Source organism: Pleurodeles waltl, chromosome 12 (assembly GCF_031143425.1).
Source record: "Pleurodeles waltl isolate 20211129_DDA chromosome 12, aPleWal1.hap1.20221129, whole genome shotgun sequence".
Classification (NCBI taxonomy): Eukaryota; Metazoa; Chordata; class Amphibia; order Caudata; family Salamandridae; genus Pleurodeles; species Pleurodeles waltl.
Window position 1 is genome coordinate 92294261 of NC_090451.1, and position 26006 is coordinate 92320266.

Genomic DNA, 26006 nt, shown 5'->3' on the forward strand with positions numbered 1-26006 from the left:
TTCCTTACTGCTAGGCAGGGAGGTGAGGCATCGGTTCCTTACGGTTGCAGAGGAAATGATGCATCATAGGTTGTGCGGCGCCAATTCCTTTTGACCCGGAGGGGTCGATGAATCCAGCAGATCAAGATGCGAGGCGTGGACTTTGCGGTGTCAAGATCACACCACGGTGGCACAGGTGCTGCTATGGAGTCGGGTGCCACGGACGTCAGTGACCCGGCTCTCTGGACTCGCGATGTGGTGGGACTTTGGAGGCACTGCAGTGTTGGTCGCTGCACTCAGCTGGGACCACGGCTCCAGTGCAGGCAGCGACGCGGAGTCAGACAGCAGCGCCAGTTCCAAAGTCGCTCTGGAGTCGATGTGCTTGTTTCTTCCTTTTTACACCAGAACTCACTCCCAAGGGCCCAGAAACTGGATTTGCCACCACTTGGCAAGTCAGGACTCTCAGCAAGAGAGCCCAGGCGCTGGCAGGTGAAGTCTTTGATGCCCCTAAGACTTCTTAACAGGAGGCAAGATTAGTCCAAGCCCTTGGAGAACCTTTGGAAGCAAGATGTAGAAAGCCAAGTGTAGTCCTTTCACTCCCAGGACAGAAGCAGCAAGCAGTAGGCCAGCACAGCAAAGCAACAGGCAGCGTGGCAGTCCCTCCTACAACATCCAGCTCTTCTACCTGACAGAATGTCCGCAGTCCAGAAGGATTCCACCTACGTGGGGTCAGACATCCAGTACGTATACACATTTTTGTATCTGAAGTAGGCAAACTTCAAAGATAAGTGTTTGTAGTGCACAAGACCCTGCCTTTCTCTGCCCTGGCCCCAGACACACTCTAGGAGGTTGGAGACTGCTTTGTGTGAGGACAGGCACAGCCATATTCAGGTGCAACTGTTTTGTATTGAGCGAGTGTCAGCTCCTCCCACCACTCTAGCTCAGGAAGACACATCAGCCTGGTGATGGGCCATCAGAATATGCAGGGCACACCTCAGCTCTCAACTGAAACCCTGACCCAGATGTGTATTCAGCAGATAGGCAGAGGCACAGAATGATTAAACAAGAAAATTCTCACTTTCTAAAAGTGTCATTTTCAAACTCACAGTTCACAAACCAACTTCACTAAAACATGTAGTTTTAAATTATGAGTTCTGAGACACCAGACTCCATATCTCTATCTGCCCCCAATGGGAAATTACACTTAAAAGATATTCCAAGGCAATCCCCATGTTACCTTGTGTGAGAGATAGGCCTTGCAATATTGAAAAACGAAATTAGCAGTATTTCACTATCAGGACGCGTAAAACACACCAGTACATGTCCTACCTTTTAAATACACTGTACCCTGCCCATGGGGCTGCCTTGGGCCTACCTTAGGGGGTGACTTACAGGTATAAAAGGGAAGGTTTGGGCTTGGCAAGTAGGTGCACTTGCCAGGTCGACATGGAGGTTCAAAACTGCACAGACAGACGCGGCATTGACAGGCCTGAGAAATGCTTGTAGGGCTACTCATGTGGGTAGCACAATCAGTGCTGCATGCCCACTAGTAGCATTTGATTTACTGGCCTAGGGCACACCTGGTGGACTATACTAGGGACATATTAGTAAATCAAATATGCCAATCATGGAGACACCAATCACCAATACAATTTAGACAGAGGGCATAGGCACTTTAGCACTGGTCAGCAGTGGTAAAGTGCTGAGAGTCTTAAAGCCAACAAAAACAGGTCAGACAAAATAGGAGGAAGTGGCAAAACATTTGGGGATAACCCTGCAAAAAGGGCCAGGTCCAACACTCTCCTAATATTGGCTTGCTCCATTATGAAGCAGGATTTGAAATAATTAAGTTTGATATAATGGCTGCAGGTGTCACACCGAGTGACATTCAGCTCTCTCTTGCTTGACATTCCTCATAACACAGTTTCATAACATAGATGATCTGAAGTGCACATGTGTAAAGGTCACAAACTTTGTAGCTTGACTTATAGGGGTCTAGATTCAGGGTGTTGTTTGGGGTGTTACACCCCCACCCCAATAAATGTATTTTCTGGTAAATAGTTGGGTACAGGTAATTTCAGTTAGTTATGGTGAAGTGTCTGTCGGATATCACCAGGAATTTTTACATACACACATGCAATAACGCACACACACTCTCGCCCTCTCTGTTTTGAAAGTTTTCATAAAGGCTGAATATTTTACAAAATATTGTGTTTTCTCTCACTTAGAGCCCCTACCAATCGGAATTTGCCTCCCTTCCCACGGCACTTTTAGCCCCCCTCTTGCGTCCTGCTGTTGTATAACGGATTTTATCATTGTATGCTAGCGGGACTGTTGGAATAGCTGACGCTCACCCCCCCCCACACTCTTATTGACCAGGCTATGCCCCGTTGACCATCTTCATCGAAGGACAGCGTTACATTAGCATATGTAGCGTGACATCCGTTCCTTTTGGCCTGACATTCACTCGGGTATCGGAATACCTGATCTCAGAAATGGGTCAAACCAGTGATCAGATTTAGCAATGTCTTCCACTCCCAACTGGCAGAACAACAGGATACCTGTAGCATCTCGTTCACAATCGACTGGTCATCTACACTTGGACACACTATAAGTTGCCTCGAGTTTATGACCAGAAATCACTTGTAGGGAGAATGTTGGTGCCACATAAGCCTATTTGCACCTAAAAAACTTCAGTGTGCAACACTAGGATGGTATTAAGACTTACTGATGGTGTAACATTTCAACAGAGGCCCACCAGCATCTACAAGCAGGCAGCACCTTACTGGGCCAGAATGTCCTGCTGAATTAAACCTGAACATTCTAGTCCCATATTCCATATTCTAACACTGAACAATACAACATTCTTATTAAGATTGCAACAAAGATTTCCAATTTGAATTTTTATTTTGAATTAATGACAAGCTCACCATATCTGGTGGCAAGCAGCACAATCACATGCTGGCCATATCTTTGTCTTTGACTCAGAACGGCGCTCAGCTCGGTTTGTGCTGTACAAGATGATATACAAACAATACATTCAGCCTTATACATACAAGAACATGTATTAAATTGCAATAACGGCAATGACCAAAAGTAATGAATCATTTAAATGCAAAACAAAACAATTTCATATCAGAATTTCAAACTTTCTCAGACAAACCTGGTGTGAAAACACCTTTCATAATGCCTCTCATCTTCCAAATAAAACCCTCATCACCTTTTCATTCTGCATCACATTCCTTAAATTAATATGATAAATCTTGTCCCAGGAACAGGAAACTCAAAAACACCCATCGCATTCAATTTTAAATGTGCACTTAAGAGAAATATGTAGGCCCCCGCACGCGGCACGGGGACATGCGCACTTGGCCTGGGACCCGGAAGTCTCGTTTATCTGTTTGACCCAGTGCTGCACCGACTGAAGCTAGGCTGCCATTCTTACCTTGTTTTACATTTGTCCTGAGTTTGCAGTGAAGAGTCTGCTTTTTGGGGGTGAGCGCTATTTTGCATATTTAATGATATCATGGGGCGTGTTGTGACGTATCCTTGGACTCCAGAAGGAGTCATAGAAGGTAGTGGAGAAAAATGTCACAGAAGTGAAGAAACAATTAGAAAAGGAATTGAACTAGAGCAGTGGTTCCCAACCTTTTGATTTCTAAGGACCCCCACTGAATCATAATGGGAATCCGGGGACCCCCGCCTGAGTCATTACTGGAAGCTGGGGACCTAATTTGTCAATATTTGTTCATATTTTTTAATTTTCTAGGCTCTCATGGACCCCCTGAGAAGGCTTCGCGGACCCCCAGGGGTCCCCGGACCACAGGTTGGGAACCACTGAACAGGAGCATTTCACTAAATTAGTCAAGACTTAAAACCTCACTGACTTTGTGCATGAGTCTGAATTGTGGGGCTGATGGAGAAGTTTGCGGAGAGTTCTACATTGTACCCTCCCATCATACTCACAGTCCTCATGCCTGATTTACAGGTGGACGGACCATGAATGTGGTAACAATGCAGCATACCCTGGCTCCATCACCAAAATACTCCCCTGACGGCGCGACAGAAATTGGGCCGTCAGAGGTACGCCAACTGTCTGCTCAGTTTACAGGGGGCAGTCGAACTGCGCTTTTTGCTGTCTGTCACTGCCAGGTAAAACCGATAGGTGAGGGATAGTAAAAATACAAATAAATCATGCACCATGGGAGAGAACTCCCGTGGTGTTCTGGACATCAGTTTTTTTTTGTTTTTTTTTAAAGTTCCCTCTTCGTCATGACCATCAAACATTGACAGCATTGAACGTTAAGGGATGCCCTCGGGCCAGGACATCTCTAACTTTTGGGGATTTGATTTCAGTCATGGGGACGGAGTAATTGTTGCCCTGACGAACATTACTCTGACCTCCGTAGTCTAAATCAAGTCCTGTATCTGGAAAACATAACAGTTTAAAAGGGCAAATAAGGCAGAAATTTCTCATCTGACATGACACATTGTCCTTGGTTATTAAAGACAAGTACTAGCTATATTTGTATATTTACCATACACGTTATACCACAGTCTTAGTTCCAGCGTTTTGGCGGTGCCAGGCTGCGATCGCGCAAGTTGAAGGCTTGTCTGTTCAATTCTCTCTGCTGCAGGAAGTAGAAGAGCTCAGGGTGCTGCACCCCCCCCAATAAGATTCATGCTGGCGTTTAGAAGGTCTATGAGCAATAAAGAGGCAAGTACATTTTGTGTTTATCTTGTCACATTAGCTGTTTGTTCAACGACAGAGTTCAAATGTCAGGCAAAGTCCTCTGACAAACTGCTGCTTATACGGACACTGGATGGTTCTCATATTTCTCTGATGCAAAGTGAGAGAACTGTTGTAAAAGTGATCTAGGTGACAACACCGTTGGGGTGCAGGAAACGAAAGGAACGGGTGTAGGATGTCAAATATTTCCAACTCACAAAAGACATTTAAATATCCGTAAATTAACTATCCATATATTCCAAAATTTATCAGCAATTAGGAAAGCACAAATGAAGCATTTTTTGTAATTCTATTGAAATAAAGAATTTGAAAGGATCAAACAAATCATGACACTTTAGTTGGTGACGGACAAATGATAAATATTCGCTGAACTCCAATTTCCACACATTACTGTTTTTGCACTACATAGGTTTACCAATAAAACAGAATGTCTATGCAAATTTAGAGGCCCTTCAAAGGAAAATGTACTGTCTGTAAACGACAATGCACTTCCCCACCAATGCTCCAAAATGCACCACCAGCTGCATACCACACATTCCCACTCTCCGGCTGAATGGGCGTGGAACATTTGCTGTACTTGTGTATTTTTTGTATGATGCTTGGATTATTCACAATACATGTGACTGCTGTGATATACCATTATTGGCAGCACCCCCAATCTGAAAATTGTTCCAGCACCACTGCCTCAAGGTTGGGTTCAAATCATTGCACAGCATTTGCCTTGAACCTTTGAAGACTTACCTTCACGTTTTAGTCTCTTGAATGTTTGTGGTTTATGGTGTGATGTGGCCAATCAGAATCATGGATGGCATGAAGTGGGGGGGGAGGGGGCAAAACTTTGCAAATACCCTTGGCCATTCTTCCTGTGCTTCATGACCAGTACAAACCATTTAAATGGAATTCTAATACCTCTGGCTGCAGTTCCTGTCCAGAATCACAGCAGTTTTGCTGCTCGTGAAACAAGGTCAGGTGCTTCGCGATTACTAGTTCTGAAAACAATGGGCCACTTCTACTAGTTGCTCACAATAGTGTCCTCCACAGGCGGGGGCGTAGTTTGGCCAACAAATTGGGGGTGGAGGGTTGTGGGAGGTGCGCTTCAGATTTTCCATCAATCCCCCTGGCATATAATGTTAAAATACAATATGTGACAAGCAGGGTGCACAAGAGGGGCCTTAAAGGCAGTGGAAAGGGAGAGGAGTGTGGACTGATAGGGGTACCTACTGGGACAAAACATAATATTTTGTTAAATAACTAACAATTCTTAGGACTTTCACAACAGAGAGAGGGAGTGTGTGTGTGTGCGTTTATGACTGTGTATGTAAAAGATTCCACTGAAATCCATCACACACCTCACCCTACCTGACTAAAAGAGCCTGCACCCAACTATTTATCAAAAATGACATATATTTGGGGGGTGTAACACCACATACACCCCCCAAAGCTACATCCCTGTCCACAGGGATGCTACTCTCTGCAAGTCAAAATGAGGCACAAAGGGCCTGAATTACATTTCAGCGGCCGGGTTACTCTGTCACAATGGTGACGGATATCCCGTCCGAAGAACTATAAATCCCATAGGAAATAATGGGGTTTATATTTCAGCAGATGGGATATCCATCACAATTTGTGATGGGATAACACCTCCGCCAAACTCTAAATCAGGCCCTAAATATCTGCACAAAAGGCTACAGCCACTAGTTTGTTTTGCATCTTGGGGAACTCTCACAACATGCCTGGTTGTCACAATGACTTTGCTGCACCGGCTCCACCAGCACATCTCCTGTGATGTCATACCAGAGGTTCCACCAGCTGATGACATTGCCGTTTAAGTGTTTGTTATTCATAAAGGCCTGGTGTATATCTGCGGGTGATAACACATAATCCCACACGTGTACATTATCAATTTCACCCACAAAAGACTGGTTTATGTCAAATTTCCCTCCAAAAGAGTCCTGCTCTTGGCCAAGAATACATTTTAGAGGACCCTGAATGGAGTAGCCTTTTTTCATGACTTTCCTGGCTAGTGGCTTCCCATTGAGAAACATCTGCACCACCCCAGTGAACGAATCCCAGGTCCCACATATGTGGTATCTGTCCAGTGGGGGGGAGCTTGTAGATCTGAAGGGTGTTTCCGGGCCACCCACGTGGACCGCATATGGATTTTCCTTAGAATTCCTGTGAAAAAGTAGAAGATTGTTGTCTTGAGAAGGGCTGTTGCAAGAAAGGTAGCTGAACCCCGCAGTCAGCTCTGTGAATGCGCGTACGCAGGCGGTGAAACCCGTCAACGTGGTTACGTCTTGTTTCAGAGTCACGTAGTTGGTGGCTGATCGAGTTGCGAAAAGAAACACCTGGCCATCCATATCTGCAACGAAAGAAAAGAGGCATGAAGAATGCATGGTCCATTGGAAGAGGGATGATGGCATGAAAGTCTAGAAGCCATTTGATCGGATACATTTCTTAATGGGTTGATGTATGTATCTATTTATGTGTTCAGTATTTTATGGATGCATACATTAATTTATGGACATATGAAATGCGAAGTGATGGATTTAATTAGTAACACACTTCAACCATTGATGTATTTATGTTTTCATTTATTTATATAGTTATCTTTTTTCTTATTCTCTATTTTGTCTGGATTACTCCAATGTGTCATATTTCTGACACTTAATACTTGGATGACTAGAGGGTGGCCCAGTGTGGGTGGGATCTAAAATGAAATAAAAGTAATGATACGAATATGGTACCTAAGATGGAAGAGGGGGGTGTAAGTGTACCCTCTATCTACATATCCAAAACAGGTTGCATTTCAGCTAGTTCAAAGGTAAATGAGCAACAAAATAGTGTAATGGAATATAGTAAATATAGACAGTTGCTGCCGACTAAAACCCTGATCACAAGTGGGGAGGAGGCGCTTGAGGTATTTAGCAGACGTGGTGAATAGGGAGAGCATTGGTGCGGTTTTTGCTGGGTCCGGTAGGTACCTCCTTTTCCGAGTTCAAACTCACAAATTGGGTCTCTTTGGTGCCTCCTGCAACAAATTCTGGATGTCCAGGTGATAACCGGGGATTTTTCTCATCAGATTTCAGAGAGACTGACATCTTGAGACTGCATGGAGTGAAATCATTTATTGTACCTATACATTTCCAGGTGAGGCAAACTTCTCATTACTTGGAATTCCCATCACTACACAAACAGAGGGTTGCACAGGGATCACAATTAACACAATGCTTATTGGTCCAATTCTATTCAACTTAACATGTGTCACTAAATCAGCCGCACAGATAACATTACATTTGTGTTGTGTGGTCTTTGTTGATTCCCAGATTAAGGGCAACAGCAATGAATTGTGTAGGAATTTGGATCTTTTTACTTATTGCATAGATATTTTACATCTGGACTTGGGCAGTAACTGAGATCCCAATCTGCAATCTGACCTCTATGAGGTCACCCAGGCTAGCTCATCTCTTATAACAAGACTTTTCTTGGGTACATATGAAACAACACGCTAACATGACAGTACAGCTGTGAAACAACTAATTTTGAATTTGCAAACAAAGTAAGAAACCAATATAATATTTAAAATGACACAAATAAAGAAACTAAGATACAAGGATTAGAACTATAGCAAAAACAAGTGCTGCATTGAAAACAAGCATGAAAGAGAAAAGCCAATATTAATTTATTGTGTGCGGGTGATTAGAAGCCAACACCCTTTGCCACTGATTTCGCTCAAAGATTTTATCTTTGGTCTTAAAAAACTGTGAATGAGGTAAATCTTGAGTAGGACATGGGAAACTGTAGCTAACAATGGCTTCACCTGTTCTAGCAGTAACATCCTATCTGTCATAGAGTCAAAAAAGTAAAATGATTTCACCCAGAGTGCATCTGTTGTGGATAAAACACAGATTACATTCAAGTCAAAGCACTTTGATAAGTTCTGACACATTTTGGGGCATTAAAAGACTATAAACGTTGAATTGGTTCCAAAGATACCAGTCAAGTTTCCAGTGATTCCTGGAATTTCTCAACAGCAGCAGAACCAGCACTATATGTGCGCATCACCCATTCACTTCCTAGGCACAAGGGAGAGATTAAAGAAACAGAGGAGAAACCTCTAGTTATAACTGCTTAGCGAGGGGCAGATTTAATAGCCTCTGGCGCCTCTTTGCGCCACATTACGTCATTTTCTTTTACAGTAATGTGGGCCAACGAGTCCAAAACCGCTGCACCAAATTTACAAAGTGGCACAATGCATGCATTGCACCACGTTGTAACCCTTTGCGCTAAAATACGTCTGCGCCAGGCATAATGTATACAAAGGGGGCTTTCCCCATTAGGGGGTCTTAAAAAATGGCACAAAAAACCTAAGAGATTTCTTTGTGTAATTTTTTTCAGCACTTTTAACGCCTGCTCAGAACAGGCGTTAAAAGGAGGCACACTATTGTTTACAATGGGCCTCAACGGGCTTTGCAGGATTAGTGTCAACATTTTTTACGGTAACCCTGCAAACCTCCAAACTAGCGTAAAAAATGTTGACACTAGTTCCCTAACTACCACCATGGTGTGCCGTATCTTAGATATGGTGCGCACATGGTGGCGTTAGGGGGGCGCTAAGGGGCGCAAGAAAAGTGGCGCTTCACTTGGTGCAGTGCCTCTTTTCTTAAATCAGGCCCCAAGTTACTTCCTGGCAGGCCACCACATTTTCGCAAGGCCTTCTTCGCTCTCAGATACTGGAATGCAATTCCACAGGTAGTTGCTTGCTTCACTAAAGACCCATGACCCCTGTTTCCTAGAGAACAGGAAGTCCTTTGTAACAGACTTCCAGTCCCAGAGTTTCAAGGTAGAGCTGGAGCATGTCTTTTCTTGGCCTCTGTGGGGCTGTTGGGAATTCTTCAGGAATTCTTCAATTCCAGTAAACTCTTCTCAATTGCAGTCACTTTTCTTTGGAAGTGTATCAAGTAGGATGGTATCATAAGGGAAACTACAGTCAGTGAAACTTGCATTTCTATTACCATGTATTGATTGTATTTTGGGGATATCTTGAATCTGTGATATTAATGGTATACAAGTGAACCATACGAGTCCATCTCTGTCCTCCACCTCAAATTAATAAAAGTTCACTTGTTTTAAATAAGCAGATCAGTGCAAAGATTATCAGAATAACCATTACCTGTACTCTCTCCACTCACCTGACACTTTTAGTGAGCAATAACCCACATCACCCCTGCAACAACAAGTAATGGATGGAATGCTTCAAATAATCTCAGCCACTAGCAATCACTCCGGCCACATCACAGTCCATCGATTTTCACCCATCATGCCACCTCAGTTTGGATCCAGCCATATGGAAATCAGTCCTGACCCCTCTCCAATAGGAACAGTCCAGCCAAAGAGATGCAGAGTATGAAAAAAGGGACGATATGTGTACCCAATATGGCAGTACTCCAGGGTGCAAGGTAGGACAGATTATTGGTTTTAGAGCAAGGATTGTGCACCACGCCGCACCACCCCACAAACCTCCACCACTGTACCTTCATTGCTTCAACAACACTTACTTGTGCCTTGGGCAAAAGCTCCCATGATGCTGGCAAAGAGCAGAAAGGTCAGCCTCATTTTTCCCCACGGTTCTGAAAAGTAAAGCATTTAAATAATTATAACATTGTATTCTGTAGGTCATTTTTTTCAAATCTAAATGGATGAGGCTACTACCCATGCAAGAGTACAAGGATTTTGTTTAATTAGAGATTATGTTCATAGCTGAGGTAGTGAGAAATGTGTGAATGTCCAGGGGCATTAAGTGGTGTTTGTTACATATAACTGGTGGTGAGAAGTATGTGCATCTACGGAGACATTAGGAGTGGCTGCTTTATATAGGTGGCGGTGAGAAGCGAGTGCATATACAGGGGCCTTAGGAATGGCTGCTTTATATAGGTGGCGGTGAGAAGTGAGTGCATCTACAGGGGCATTAAGAGTGGCTGATTTATATAGGTGGCGGTGAGCAGGGCGTGCATCTACAGGAGCATTACAAGTGGCTGCTTTATATAGGGGCGGAGAGAAGTGCGTGCATCTACAGGGGTATTAGGAATGGCTGCTTTATATAGGGGTGGTGAGAAGCACGTGCATCTACAGGGCATTAGGAGTGGCTGCTTTATATAGGTGGCGATGAGAAACGCATGCATCTACAGGCACATTAGGAATGGCTGCTTTCTATAGGTGGCGGTGAAAACTGTGTGCATCTACAGGGGCATTAGGAATGGCTGCTTTATATAGGTGGCAGTGAGAAGTATGTGCATCTACAGGGGCATTAGGAAGGGCTGCTTTATGTAGGTGGCAGTGAAAAGCGCGTGCATCTACAGGGGCATTAGTAATGGCTGCTTTATATAGGTGGCGGTGAAAAGTGTTTGCATCTACAGGGGCATTAGGAGTGGCTGCTTTATATAGGTGGCGGTGAGAAGCGAGTGCATCTACAGGGGCATCAGGAATGGCTGCTTTATATAGGGGGCGGCCTTAGGAGTGGCTGCTTCATATAGCTGGTGGTGAGAAGTGTGTGCATCTACAGGAGCATTAGGAATGGCTGCTTTATATAGGTGGCAGTGAGAAGTGTGTGCATCTACAGGGGCATTAGGAATGGCTGCTTTATATTGGGGGCAGTGAGAAGCGTGTGCATCTACAGGAGCATTAGGAATGGTTGCTTTATATAGGTGGTGGTGAGAAGTGTGTGCATCTACAGGGGCATTAGGAATCGCTGCTTTATATAGGTGGCGGCATTAGGAGTGGCTGCTTCATATAAGTGGCAGTGAGAAGTGTGTGCATCTACAGGGGCATTAGGAATGGCTGCTTTCTATAGGTGGCGGTGAAAAGTGTGTGCATCTACAGGGGCATTAGGAATGGCTGCTTTATATAGGTGGCAGTGAGAAGTGTGTGCATCTACAGGGGCATTAGGAAGGGCTGCTTTATGTAGGTGGCAGTGAAAAGCGCGTGCATCTACAGGGGCATTAGTAATGGCTGCTTTATATAGGTGGCGGTGAAAAGTGCGTGCATCTACAGGGGCATTGGGAGTGGCTGCTTTATATAGGTGGCGGTGAGAAGCGGGTGCATCTACAAGGGCATCAGGAATGGCTGCTTTATATAGGGGGCGGCCTTAGGAGTGGCTGCTTCATATAGTTGGTGGTGAGAAGTGTGTGCATCTACAGGAGCATTAGGAATGGATGCTTTATATAGGTGGCAGTGAGAAGTGTGTGCATCTACAGTGGCATTAGGAATGGCTGCTTTATATTGGGGGCAGTGAGAAGCGTGTGCATCTACAGGAGCATTAGGAGTGGCTGCTTCATATAGGTGGCAGTGAGAAGTGTGTGCATCTTCAGGAGCATTAGGAATGGCTGCTTTATATAGGTGGCGGTGAGAAGCGCGTGCATCTACAGGGGCATTAGGAATGGCTGCTTTATATAGGTGGCAGTGAGAAGCGAGTACATTTACAGTGGCATTAGGAGTGGCTGCTTTATATAGGTGGCAGTGAGAAGCAAGTGCATCTACAGGAGCATTAGGAATGGCTGCTTTATATAGGTGGCGGTGAGAAGTGTGTGCAACTATAGGGGAATTAGGAATGGCTGCTTTACATAGGTGGCGGCATTAGGAGTGGCTGCTTTATATAGGTGGCGGTGAGAAGTGTGTGAATATACAGGGCATTAGGAAGGGCTGCTTTATATAGGTGGCAGTGAGAAGTGCATGCATCTACAGGAGCATTAGGAATGGCTGCTTTATATAGGGGGCGGTGAGAATTGTGTGCATATACAGGGGCATTAGGAATGGCTGCTTTATATAGGTGGCGGCATTAGGAGTGGCTGCTTTATATAGGTGGCGGTGAGAAGCGAGTGCATCTACAGTGGCATTAGGAGTGGCTGCTTTATATAGGTGGCGGTGAGAAGCAGGTGCATCTACAGGGGCATTAGGAATGGCTGCTTTATATAGGTGGCGGTGAGAAGCGAGTGCATCTACAAGGGCATTAGGAGTGGCTGCTTTATATAGGTGGCAGTGAGTAGGGCGTGCATCTACAGGGGAATTAGGAATCGCTGCTTTATATAGGTGGCGGCATTAGGAGTGGCTGCTTCATATAGATGGCAGTGAGAACTGTGTGCATCTACAGGAGCATTAGGAATGGCTGCTTTACATAGGTGGCGGTGAGAAGCGCGTGCATCTACAGGGGCATTAGGAATGGATGCTTTATATAGGTGGCGGTGCGAAGCGAGTACATTTACAGTGGCATTAGGAGTGGCTGCTTTATATAGGTGGCAGTGAGAAGCAAGTGCATCTACAGGACCATTAGGAATGGCTGCTTTACATAGGTGGCGGTGAGAAGTGTGTGCATCTATAGGGGAATTAGGAATGGCTGCTTTATATAGGTGGCGGCATTAGGAGTGGCTGCTTTATATAGGTGGCGGTGAGAAGTGTGTGAATATACAGGGCATCAGGAAGGGCTGCTTTATATAGGTGGCAGTGAGAAGTGCGTGCATCTACAGGAGCATTAGGAATGGCTGCTTTATATAGGGGCGGTGAGAAGTGTGTGCATCTACAGGGGCATTAGGAATGGCTGCTTTATATAGGTGGCGGCATTAGGAGTGGCTGCTTTATATAGGTGGCGGCGAGAAGCGAGTGCATCTACAGTGGCATTAGGAGTGGCTGCTTTATATAGGTGGCGGTGAGAAGCAAGTGCATCTACAGGGGCATTAGGAATGGCTGCTTTATATAGGTGGCGGTGAGAAGCGAGTGCATCTACAAGGGCATTAGGAATGGCTGCTTTATATAGGTGGCAGTGAGTAGGGCGTGCATCTACAGGGGCATTAGAAGTGGCTGCTTTATATAGGTGGTGGTGAGAAGCGCGTGCATCTACAGGGGCATTAGGAGTGGCTGCTTTATGTAGGTGGCGGTGAGAAGCGAGTGCATCTACAGGGGCATTAGGAATGGCTGCTTTATATAGGGGGTGGTGAGAAGAGCGTGCATCTACAGGGCATTAGGAGTGGCTGCTTTATACAGGTGGGGATGAGAAGCGCCTGCATCTACAGGGGCTTTAGGAATGGCTGCTTTATATAGGGGGCGTGAGAAGCGTGTGCATCTACAGGGGCATTAGGAATGGCTGCTTTATATAGGTGGCGACATTAGTAGTGCCTGATTTATGTAGGCGGCGGTGAGAAGCGTGTGCATCTACAGGGGCATTTGGAGTGGCTGCTTTATTTAGGTGGCGGTGAAAAGCGCATGCATCTACAGCGGCATTAGGAATGGCTGCTTTATATAGGGGGCGGTGAGAAGCGGGTGCATCTACAGGAGCATTAGGAATGGCTTCTTTATATAGGTGGTGGTGAGAAGTGTGTGCATCTACAGGGACATTAGGAATGGCTGCTTTATATAGGCGGCGGTGAGCAGTGTGTACATCTACAGGGACATTAGGAATGTCTGCTTCTTATAGGGGGCGATGAGAAGCGTTTGCATCTACAGGGGCATTAGGAATGCCTGCTTTATATAGGGGGCGGTGAGAAGTGTGTGCATCTACAGGGGCATTAGGAATGGCTGCTTTATATAGGTGGCAGTGAAAAGCACGTGCATCTACAGGGCATTAGGAATAGCTGCTTTATATAGCTGGCGGTGAAAAGCGCGTGCATCTACAGGGGCATTAGGAATGGCTGCTTCATATAGGTGGCGGTGAGAAGCGCGTGCATCTACAGGAGCATTAGGAATGGCTGCTTTATATAGGTGGCGGTGAGAAGCGCGTGCATCTACAGGGGCATTAGGAATGGCAGCTTTATGTAGGTGGCGGTGAGAAGCGAGTGCATCTACAGGGGCATTAGGAATGGCTGCTTTATATAGGGGGTGGTGAGAAGCACGTGCATCTACAGGGGCATTAGGAATGGCTGCTTTATATAGGTGGCGGCATTAGGATTGGCTGCTTTATATAGGTGGCGGTGAGAAGTGTGTGCATCTACGGGGCATTAGGAAGGGCTGCTTTATATAGGTGGCGGTGAGAAGTGCGTGCATCTACAGGAGCATTAGGAATGGCTGCTTTATATAGGTGGCGGTGACAGGCACATGCATCTACAGGAGCATTAGGAATGGCTGCTTTATACAGGTGGCAGTGAGAAGTGTGTGCATCTACAGGGGCATTAGGAATGGCTGCTTTATATAGGTGGCGGCATTAGGAGTGGCTGCTTTATATAGGTGACGGTGAGAAGTGTGTGCATCTACAGGGCATTAGGAAGGGCTGCTTTATATAGGTGGCGGTAAGAATTGTGTGCATCTACAGGACCATTAGGAATGGCTGCTTTATATAGGTAGCGGTGAGGAGCGCGTGCATCTACAGGAGTATTAGGAATGGCTGCTTTATATATGTGGCGGTGAGAAGTGTGTGCATCTACAGGGGCATTAGGAATGGCTGCTTTATATAGGTGGCGGTGAGAAGTGTGTGCATCTACAGGGGCATTAGGAGTGGCTGCTTTATATAGGTGGCGGTGAGCAGGGCGTGCATTTACAGGGGCATTAGTAGTGGCTGCTTTATAGAGGTAGCGGTGAGAAGCGCGTGCATCTACAGGGCATTAGGAATGGCTGCTTTATAGAGGTAGCGGTGAGAAGCGAGTGCATCTACTGTGGCATTAGAAGTGGCTGCTTTATATAGGCGGCGGTGAGCAGTGTGTGCATCTACAGGGGCATTAGGAGTGGCTGCTTCATGTAGTTGGCGGTGAGAAGCGAGTGCATCTACAGGAGTATTAGGAATGGCTGCTTTATGTAGGTGGCGGTGAGCAGTGTGTGCGCATCTACAGGTGCATTAGGAATTGCTGCTTTATGTAGGTGGCGGTGAGAAGCGTGTGCATCTACAGGGGCATTAGGAATGGCTGCTTTATATAGGGGGCGGTGAGAAGCGTGTGCATCTACAGGAGCATTAGGAATGGCTGCTTTATATAGGTGGCGGTGAGAAGTGTGTGCATCTACAGGGGAATTAGGAATGGCTGCTTTGTATAGGTGGCAGTGAGAAGCACGTGCATCTACAGGGACATTAGAAATGGCTGCTTTATATAGGTGACAGTGAGCAGTGTGTGCATCTACAGGGACATTAGGAATGGCTGCTTTATATAGGGGGCGGTGAGAAGCGTGTGCGTCAACAGGGGCATTAGGAATGGCTGCTTTAAATAGGGGGCGGTGAGAAGTGTGTGCATCTACAGGGGCATTAGGAATGGCTGCTTTATATAGGTGGCGGTGAAAAGCACATGCATCTACAGGGCATTAGGAATGGCTGCTTTATATAGGTGGCGGTGAAAAGCGCATGCATCTACAGGGGCATTAGGAATGGCTGCTTTATATAGGTGGCAATGAAAAGTGCGTGCATCTACAGGGGCATTAGGAATGGCTGCTTTATATAGGTGGCAGTGAGAAGTGTGTGCATCTACAGGGGCATTAGGAAGGGCTGCTTTATATAGGTGGCAGTGAAAGTGTGTGCATCTACAGGGGCATTAGGAAGGGCTGCTTTATATAGGTGGTGGTGAAAAGCGTGTGCATCTACAGGGGCATTAGTAATGGCTGCTTTATGTAGGTGGCGGTGAAAAGTGCGTGCATCTACCGGGGCATTAGGAGTGGCTGCTTTATATAGGTGGCGGTGAGAAGCGAGTGCATCTACAGGGGCATTAGGAATGGCTGCTTTATATAGGGGTGGCATTAGGAGTGGCTGCTTCATATAGGTGGTGTTGAGAAGTGTGTCCATCTACAGGAGCATTAGGAAGGGCTGCTTTATATAGGGGTGGTGAGAAGCGTGTGCATCTACAAGACATTAGGAATGGCTGCTTTATATAGGTGGCGGTGAAAAGCGTGTGCATCTACAGGGGCATTAGGAATGGCTGCTTTGTATAGGTGGCAGTGAGAAGCGCGTGCATCTACAGGGAGATTAGGAATCGCTGCTTTATATAGGTGGCGGTGAGCAGTGTGTGCATCTACAGGGACATTAGGAATGGCTGCTTTCTATAGGGGGCGGTGAGAAGCAAGTGCATCTACAGGGGCATTAGGAATGGCTGCTTTATATAGCTGGCGGTGAGAAGCGAGTGCATCTACAGGGGCATTAGGAGTGGCTGCTTTATATAGGTGGCGGTGAGAAGGGCGTGCATCTACAGGGGCATTAGAAGTGGCTGCTTTATATAGGTGGCGGTGAGAAGCGCCTGCATCTACAGGGGCATTAGGAATGGCTGCTTTATATAGGGGGCGGTGAGAAGCGTGTGCATCTACAGGGGCATTAGGAATGGCTACTTTATATATGTGGCAGTGAGAAGCGCGTGCATCTACAGGGACATTAGGAATGGCTGCTTGATGTAGGTGGCGGTGAGCAGTGTGTGCATCTACAGGGACATTACGAATGGCTGCTTTATATAGGGGACAGTGAGAAGCATGTGCATCTACAGGGGCATTAGGAATGGCTGCCTCATATAGGGGGCGGTTAGAAGCGTGTGCATCTACAGGAGCATTAGGAATGGCTGCTTTATATAGGGGGCGGTGAGAAGTGCATGCATCTACAGGGGCATTAGGAATGGCTGCTTTATATAGGTGGCGGTGAGAAGTGTGTGCATCTACAGGAGCATCAGGAATGGCTGCTTTATATAGGTGGCGGTGAGAAGCACCTGTATCTACAGGAGCATTAGGAAGGGCTAGTTTATGTAGATGGCGGTGAGAAGTGTGTGCATCTAAGGGCATTAGGAATGGCTGCTTTATATAGGTGGCGTGAAAAGTGCGTGCATCTACAGGGGCATTAGGAATGGCTGCTTTATATAGGTGGCGGTGAGAAGTGTGTGCATCTACAGTGGCATTAGGAAGGGCTGCTTTATATAGGTGGCGGTGAAAAGCGTGTGAATCTACATGGGCATTAGGAGTGACTTCTTTATATAGGTGGCGGTGAGTAGCGAGTGCATCTACAGGGGCATTAGGAATGGCTGCTTTATATAGGGGGCGGCATTAGGAGTGGCTGCTTCATATAGGTGGCGGTGAGAAGTGAGTGCATCTACAGGAGCACTAGGAATTGCTGCTTCATATAGGTGGCGGTGAGAAGTGTGTGCATCTACAGGAGCACTAGGAATTTCTGCTTTATATGGGTGGCGGTGAGAAGTGTGTGCATCTACAGGGGCATTAGGAATGGCTGCTTTATATAGGGGGCGGTGAGTAGTGTGTGCATCTACAGGAGCATTAGGAATGGCTGCTTTATATAGGTGGCGGTGAGAAGTGTGTGCATCTACAGGGGCATTAGGAATCGCTGCTTTATATAGGTGGCGGAATTAGGAGTGGCTGCTTCATATAGGTGGCGGTGAGAAGTGTGTGCATCTACAGGAGCATTAGGAATGGCTGCTTTATATACGTGGCAGTGAGAAGCGCGTGCATCTACAGGAGCATTAGGAATGGCTGCTTTATATAGGTGGTGGTGAGAGAAGTGTGTGCATCTACAGGGGCATTAGGAGTGGCTGGTTTATATAGGTGGCGGCATTAGGAGTGGCTGGTTTATATAGGTGGCGGTAAGAAGTGTGTGCATCTACAGGGCATTAAGAAGGGCTGCTTTATATAGGTGGCGGTGAGAAGTGCGTGCATCTACAGGAGCATTAGGAATGGCTGCTTTATATAGGTGGCGGTGAGAAGCGCGTGCATCTTCAGGAGCATCAGGAATGGCTGCTTTATATAGGTCGCGGTGAGAAGTGTGTGCATCTACAGGAGCATTAGGAATGGCTGCTTTACATAGGTGACGGCATTAGGAGTGGCTGCTTTATAAAGGTGGTGGTGAGAAGTGTGTGCATCTACAGGGCATTAGGAAGGGCTGCTTTATATAGGTGGCGGTGAGAAGCGCGTGCATCTACAGGGGCATTAGGAATGGATGCTTTATATAGGTGGCGGTGAGAAGTGTGTGCATCTACAGGGGCATTAGGAATGGCTGCTTTATATAGGTGGCGGTGAGAAGTGTGTGCATCTACAGGAGCATTAGGAATGGCTGCTTTATATAGGTGGCGGTGAGAAGCGCGTGCATCTACAGGGACCTTAAGGGGGTATGATTTTTTTTTAAACGATGGTGAGCAGTGTGTGAATGTACAGGGGACATGAGTATAAAATACGCCCACAGTGAGGCTTCATCTACAATGAGGGCCACATTGAACACATGGTAATAAACACTGGCAGGGGAATGATGTCTGAGAGCCTGGTGCAACTGCACCTGGTCCACTGTGGATAGCTGCGCCCCTGGAAAGATTGCTCTTCTCCGAGAGCAGAAAGCGGTGCAGGACTGGAGTCCGAAGAAGGCCTCCTGACATGGACAGTATGTGGCAGCAACAGTGTTTGACTGACTGGTGAACTCGAGGACTCAATGTACCACAATGCATCGCGTTCAGCAGTCTAGGCAGTAAAGAGCTTTACAGGTCTGAAGCAATGGGGCCTCTGCGGGAAGCGGCTCCCACACCCCCACCCTCCTTTCATTTACAGACAGGTTCTGCTGGCTGGATGTTTTTGGCTCCCCACCCGCAGGAGGATGGAACCAGCACTTCCAGTCTTAAGTCACAGGGTTCAAGCAGAAGAGGAAATGGAAAACACGTATTAACACTAAAGAGTGATAGTCCTCCAGATGTAACCTCTGTGGGTGTCAGTGTGTTCATCCGCCCGAGGAGACGGGAAGACACGGGATACCTGGACTCTCATTTTCACCTACATGTCCTGTCTTCTTTCATGCAATCTCTTTTCTTATTCTCTCTGTCTCTTTCTGGGCCGCCGTCGCCGTCTCTGCATCAAACACGTTCTCTCTTTCTCCGTCTCACACCTCTGCTGTCTTTTTACCCCCCCTTTTTTTATCTGGTTCGACTCTCTCACCCCCTCTTCTCTCTCCTTCTCTAGTGAGTGACCCTTTAACCGTCTCACCAGTCTTTCTTTCTCTCTTCCCGCCCTCTCATTTGCTCTTTATCCGTCCACTCCCCTCTTATTCTCTCTCTCCACTGTTGCCTTTTTGTCTCTCTTCTTCCTTCATGTTTGTTTAATGCTCTTTGGAAAGGTTGGTAGGCGTCCGGAGCTGCAGCCAGCGCGGCCTGGTACCGAGGGCTGGGACCCCGGGGCGCCCTGGGCCCTGACTGCACCTCAGTCCTCTGACTGTCTCTGCACCTCACTCCTCTGACTCTGTCATTCTGCACCTCACTCCTCTGACTGTCTCTGCACCTCACTCCGCTGACTCTGTCACTTTGCACCTCACTCCTCTGACTCTGTCACTCTGCACCTCACTCCTCTGACGGTCTCTGCACCTCACTCCTCTGACGGTCTCTGCACCTCGCTCCTCTGACTGTCTCTGCACCTCACTCCTCTGACTGTCTCTGCACTTCACTCCTCTGACTGTCTCTGCACCTCGCTCCTCTGACTGTCTCTGCGCTTCGCCTCCCTCCATAACTCCTAGGGTGACCACCTGGGATTGAGGCAAATTCTGGACAGGACTGTAAAAAATTCAGGACAAAGGGTCAAAATTCAGGACAAAAATTCAGGACAAAGGGTCAAAATTCAGGACAAAAATTCAAGAACAAACGTCAGTTTTACAGACACACACAAGAGAGGCCATGCCTCACTATTTTGTCAGTGCATTTATTTACTCTTTTTTTAACATAGCACTTTTTATTCACTGTGGTCTTTTTGTGATTGCCTCCTGGTATGCTACATTCAGGTGTCACATTACGTCCTTGTTCAGTAGTAAATTAATGCCCTTCATTACTATGGAAAGACCATCCGCCCCTACCCAAATCTATCCGATCTTTCTTGAAGAGAAAGTAACAGCAACATTTTGATTATGTTTCTGTACATTTTAAAACCCCTGGCAAACAGTATGGGAAACATTAAGGTAAATAACCTTATGCTAATTTAAACAAATTGAACAAAAACATCTGGCTTACCCCAACCGCCCATGGACTTTAAACCTCCATTTTTTTTTAAAGAGGCTGGGCAGATGGTGTGGACGACAGTCTCACACCTAATGTCAGGATGTGAGGCACCCATAATTTGTCTGTAGTCTCACTGCACTAGAGTGTATGTCAGGGACTCTACATTTATCTCAGAAATGGGAGCCTGGACTACCAATCAAAGATAATAAAAGAGGAGGATGAAATTGAGATCAAATGGGAGATCCTCAGCAAGTAATTCAAAGCGTTGTTGATAAAAACTGGATAAATAAAGAAGAGAAGAACAAGGTGGGACAATTCCTAAAATCAGACAAGGTGGGTCCACCAAGACTATTCGAAGGTATTGGGTACCTGGGGAGTTGTCTCTGCACACAGGAGCGAAACAGAATAGGCACTGTCAATTGGTCGAACAAGCAACACCCATCCACCTTGGCAAACTCTTCTGGTTCAATGGTTCGCTGTTAGTGCTTGTGAAGGGTGAGCAGGGGGCAGACCCCTTGCAAGGTTGTGCAAGGCAATTGCCTGCTTTGTCCATGTCTTTAAGTGGTTTTGAAATTGAGCAAAAGCCAAACTAGAGATCTGGGTTATCCTTAAGTGTCAAGTACACATTGAATCTTCTAAATATTTGGGATGTAAATTTTACAAACAAAATGTACACATTTTAAAATGTAATTAGTGTTTCTTAAACATATGGCACTGTTTTCCCCTTTATATACAATTAGATCTCAGATTGAACTATGAACCAGTTACCTTTTGATATCTAGTGATTAAGATCTACCATTCTTACACTAATTTCCAGGATGAAAATCTCGGCAGAGCGAATGGTCCCTCCAAGCCCAGTTTGCTTTTTGGTCTTCTCTTCTGCTTTCTTTAGTGGGCCGTGTGGCACTAGCGAAGATGGTGTGCTACCCCAATGATAGTATTATTTTGCAAACGTTCCCCTGCTCGTCCTTCATTGCTTCTTCAGACAGGCCACACATCTGATTTGGTTGTTGCAGTGCCATCGGGTAGCTCTTTCCACTCTAAAGTTACCTGTTACTGCTGGTGGATTAGGTCTTCTGGGCTTAGAATGCTATTATTCAGCTGCACAGGTCCAATGGGTGGCTCGCTGCCCACCTCCCTGCATTAGATGGGGTTTACCAGTAAATACTTTTAAGGAAGGCTTAATACACTGCTCATTGTTTCCTACTGACCATTCCATGGATCACCATCTGGGGTTATCATGCACAGCTTTCTCTTGCCCTGCCAGAACCTGTAAACTCACTGACCCGAAGAAACCCCATGCTCGTGCACTGCCTTTGCTAAGCCTTCCCCCCCGCACACTGCACTGGTCGCCACTATAATCTACACCACTCTGCTCTGTACTAGTGCATTCTGCACCAATACACTCTATTCTACTGCACTCTATGCCACTCTACCCTTCCCAATGCCACTCTATGCAACTGCACTCTACACCAGTGCACTCTAAACAACTGCACTGTGTGCCACTGCCCTTTACTCTGAACCACTGTACTCTATGCCACTGTTCTCTGTACCACGCTACACCACTGCACTGACACTCTACTCTACTCTGCAGCTCTGCACTCTACACCACTCTACTCTGCGCCACTGAACTCTAGGCACTATACTCTACTCTACACCACTCTACAATACTCCTCTGTGCACCACTCTACACCACTGCACTCTATGCCACATGAGTCTACTCTGCACTCTGACACTGCACCACTCTGCATTGCTGCAGTCTCTGCTACTCCACTGCACTCTATGTAACTCTACCCCATGCCACTCTATGCCACTGCACTCTGCGCCAATGCACTCTAAACAACTACACTGTACTCCACTGCCCTCTACTCTGTACCACTGTACTCTACGCCACTGCTCTCTGTGCCACTCTACATCACTGCACTGACACTCTACTCCACAGCGTTGCACTGTCCACCACTGTACTATACACCAATCTGCTATGTACTACTGCATTCTATGCCACTGCATTCTATGCCACTCTACTCTGCATCACTCCACTCTACAGCACTATACTCTACTCTGCACCACTCTACACTACGCCACTGCACTCCCGGCAACGCAAGTCTGCTCTGCAATCTATGCCACTGTACCACTCTACACTACTGCTCTTTCTGCCACTCTATTGTATGCCACTCTACTCCACTGCACTCTATGCCACTCTACTCTGTCCCACGCCACTCCATGCCACTGCACTCTAAACCACTGCACTCTACGCTAACGCACTCTAAACAACTGCACTGTACCCCACTGCACTGTACTTTGCACCACTGGGCTCTACGCCACTGCTCCTAAGCCACTCTACTCCACTCCACACAATTATGCCACTAACCTTAAGCCATGCTGAACAGCAGGTACTCTGGTGTATAACATGGCTAATGGCTAAAACACATTAGCAAAGACAATAACTCTTTCGTAGGCGAGACCTGTTGGCTTTGCCAATGTTTGTTAGTACTATGAGGTACCAAGGTCGCTAAAAGAACTGTGAAAAATACAATTACATCATAATAAAAGGTGCTATAAAATGCGCAAATACATTTCGGTTAAATAAAAAAAAGCGCTTCTCAAATACAGATTTGAATAATATACAGTTTATACCTAGTACTAAAAAATGTTATAACACTTCATTAAAACCACACACTCCACAGCTCACCTTGGAACACCATTACAATACCTCTCTAAAAGAAATATCTTTGCCACCAGAAAACTTCAAGTGACTCCTTTTAGCAATGTCAATGCAGGTTTTCAAGCCCCTTTGCATTTGCAGATCTACCAGTTGCACACATTTGCATGTCTTTAGGTAAGGAGACCCCCTGGCAAGAGGGTCTGATTCTTATCTGTCTGCCCCTCCCTCCCTCAGAGCACAGGAGACTCCCTGCCTTTGAAAGCTGCTGGGGAAACTAATCACCCGTAATTTCGCACTACCTTCCCTTGTCCATTTGGTGAAAGGCTAAAATTACGGACAAATGCCGTCCGTTAAGCCTTTCATCACGGACAACGGACGGCAGGGCGAAATTACGGACAGTCCGTGAAATTTACGGACGGGTGGTCACCCTAATAACTCCTGAAGGTCCGTTCTACCCCCCCCCCCCCCCCCCCCCCCTTCTCCCTGCGTGACTGTTTCCCATCTTTCTCTCGCTTCTTGCGCCTCTTCTGCCACCTGTTTGAAGCTCAAAGTCTGATGATGAGAAGTAGGTTCAGGTCCCCCAGAATGAGTGTTAGTACCCAGTCTCTTCCCTTCCCACACTCGCCCTCTTTTCTCATTCCTTCTTTTTTTTTTTTTATTTATCTAACTATTTATGTTAGGAACATCATTCTCCCTGTCATTCCTTCTTTACCTCTCCTTTTTCCTCCCTCTTTCATCTCGTGATGGAGATGAGTGGATCCATCCAGACCCAGGGTCGGCGGCTCCTACTGAGCCGGATCCAGGATCCAGGATCCTTGCTTGCTATGGAGAGATGCTTTGCAGCCGCGTCTCCTGCTGTGTGCAGGATGGGGGAGGGGCTCTGACTGTCAGTGCCTTCTGAGCCCAACACAAACGCCTCACTTAGTAGGCCATCAGCACTCCTTCTGTTCCAGTTCCAGCCGAGAGCTGGCTGAACCTTTAACACTGATGGCAACGCCATCCAGGAAACAGAGGCACTCGGCTTGTCACTTGGGCTACACCAAGCTTTGGAGGGAGGGGTTTCAGCTTCCCAAGCTCGATATGTAATAGATATGCAGGCCTGTAAGTTCCGATCTTTCTATTTGAACAATTACACTAAGAAATATTTATATAGAACTTAAAACACGTCTCGATTACCATCCAAAGGAATCGTTTTTATCAACTCTAGAATAAGGAATTTTTTAGAACAAAACAAGAGAAGTCTACATGTATGCCTTTCAATCGGCTTTCAGAGTTGTTCCGGGACATAACACACACACCTGTGATTGAAGCATTTTAACTTGTTACGTAGATGCCACGGGGATCGCAGCAGCAAAAGCAGTAACCCGCTGAGATGTCCAGATCACACAGCTCTGTGAGCTGCATGCTAGGCGCTCTGCTTCATGGCGGGACTTTACCCCTCGGGTTTATGGTGACTCCCCCACCAGGTGTGTTACCTCCCGCGTTACCTGTTGTTACACCCTGGAAAGTGCCGGGACACAAAAATCTCCGCCGCAGGCGCCTTGGCTTGGAAGGTATTTTATAAAGCCGTCTGTTTGTGAGCAACCAGACAAAGAACCGGTTACTAGAACGTTGTCCTTGCTGCCATTTTTTTGGGGGGGCACGGGTTTTAAAAATATATATTTAATTTGTGTGTCAGACTCTATCGTGACTTCCCCACATTTCTGTGGCCGCCCCTTGGCCTCCAATTCATGGCATCTGAGAATATTTTCCTAAAGTTGCCTGACCCCACCAGTTGTCCCTTCTATCATCTGAATCACTATATTCGTTCAGAATGGACCACCATCTTCACACTGAAGCCCCTCCCTTGAGAACATTTTCCAAGTGATATTTTTGGAGTCTGCCCTCCTTAGCGTATGATCCGGTCTCAAAGTCTCGGCAATGAAATATCTGAATTTCTAAAAACAAAGGTCCCAGAGCAGCAGCGGGTTACAAACAGACCAGAAACGTTCAATACTAAAATCCGCCTTCTGGGAACTCATTAAAACAATGAACATTGCCAACCACCTCTCGGGGTTCCTCCTCCATCGGACAGCGCTGCCCCCAAGACAAGGTACGAGCAGCTCCTCCGGTCACTCACACGACACCAAGGCGCCTCCCACACAGGATCACAGCAAACAGCGCGGCCAAGCAAGCACTGCCCCTCGCTGCAGCGCGCTACCCCCTCGCGTGTGCGCCTTGACACACAACAGGGAAATAGGAAGCGCTATGTAAATGCGGCTTCTGCTGAAATTAGTCCTATAAGATATAGCATTTGGGGAGCCGATATATAGGAAAACTTACAAGTCAGATGCGATGCAAAAAACACCTTTCTGTCTGGAAGTTTCCACTGCACAGCAGAACCACGAGCTTTATAGCACTCCCCCTTAAATGTGGGATGCACGTGACATATCCACCAATCCGATTCGCCCAAGTCTCAGAGACAGAGGGCCACGTATATTGCGCAATCCATCTCTTGAACATTGAAAGGAAGCAACAACTCTGGGACATCCTGGTATCTTGCAAGAAGGAAGTAAACAGAACACTTGATCTGTGTAGCAATAATTGGATTTTGATGATCTATGCACTTCTACTCAACTCTGCTGCCAGGTTAAAGGAGCACTTCCATCAGCATTTAAATCCTTCTCTGACCCGAAGATATAGCTTTCAAAGCACTTGGATTCTC

At 46.5% G+C, this 26006-nt stretch overlaps 1 protein-coding gene across 1 annotated transcript; it reads right to left on the reverse strand.

Annotated features, from left to right (window-relative positions):
- Positions 1–2867: 2867 nt before the first annotated feature.
- LOC138267511 (mucosal pentraxin-like) lies at positions 2868–25735 on the reverse strand. Its single transcript, XM_069216514.1, has 3 exons — positions 25625–25735; positions 10288–10359; positions 2868–7091 (listed from the first exon to the last, which is right to left on the reverse strand). The coding sequence occupies exons 2-3, from the start codon at positions 10343–10345 to the stop codon at positions 6424–6426; spliced, it is 726 nt and encodes a 241-aa protein (XP_069072615.1). The 5' UTR covers positions 10346–10359; positions 25625–25735; the 3' UTR covers positions 2868–6423.
- Positions 25736–26006: the final 271 nt, after the last annotated feature.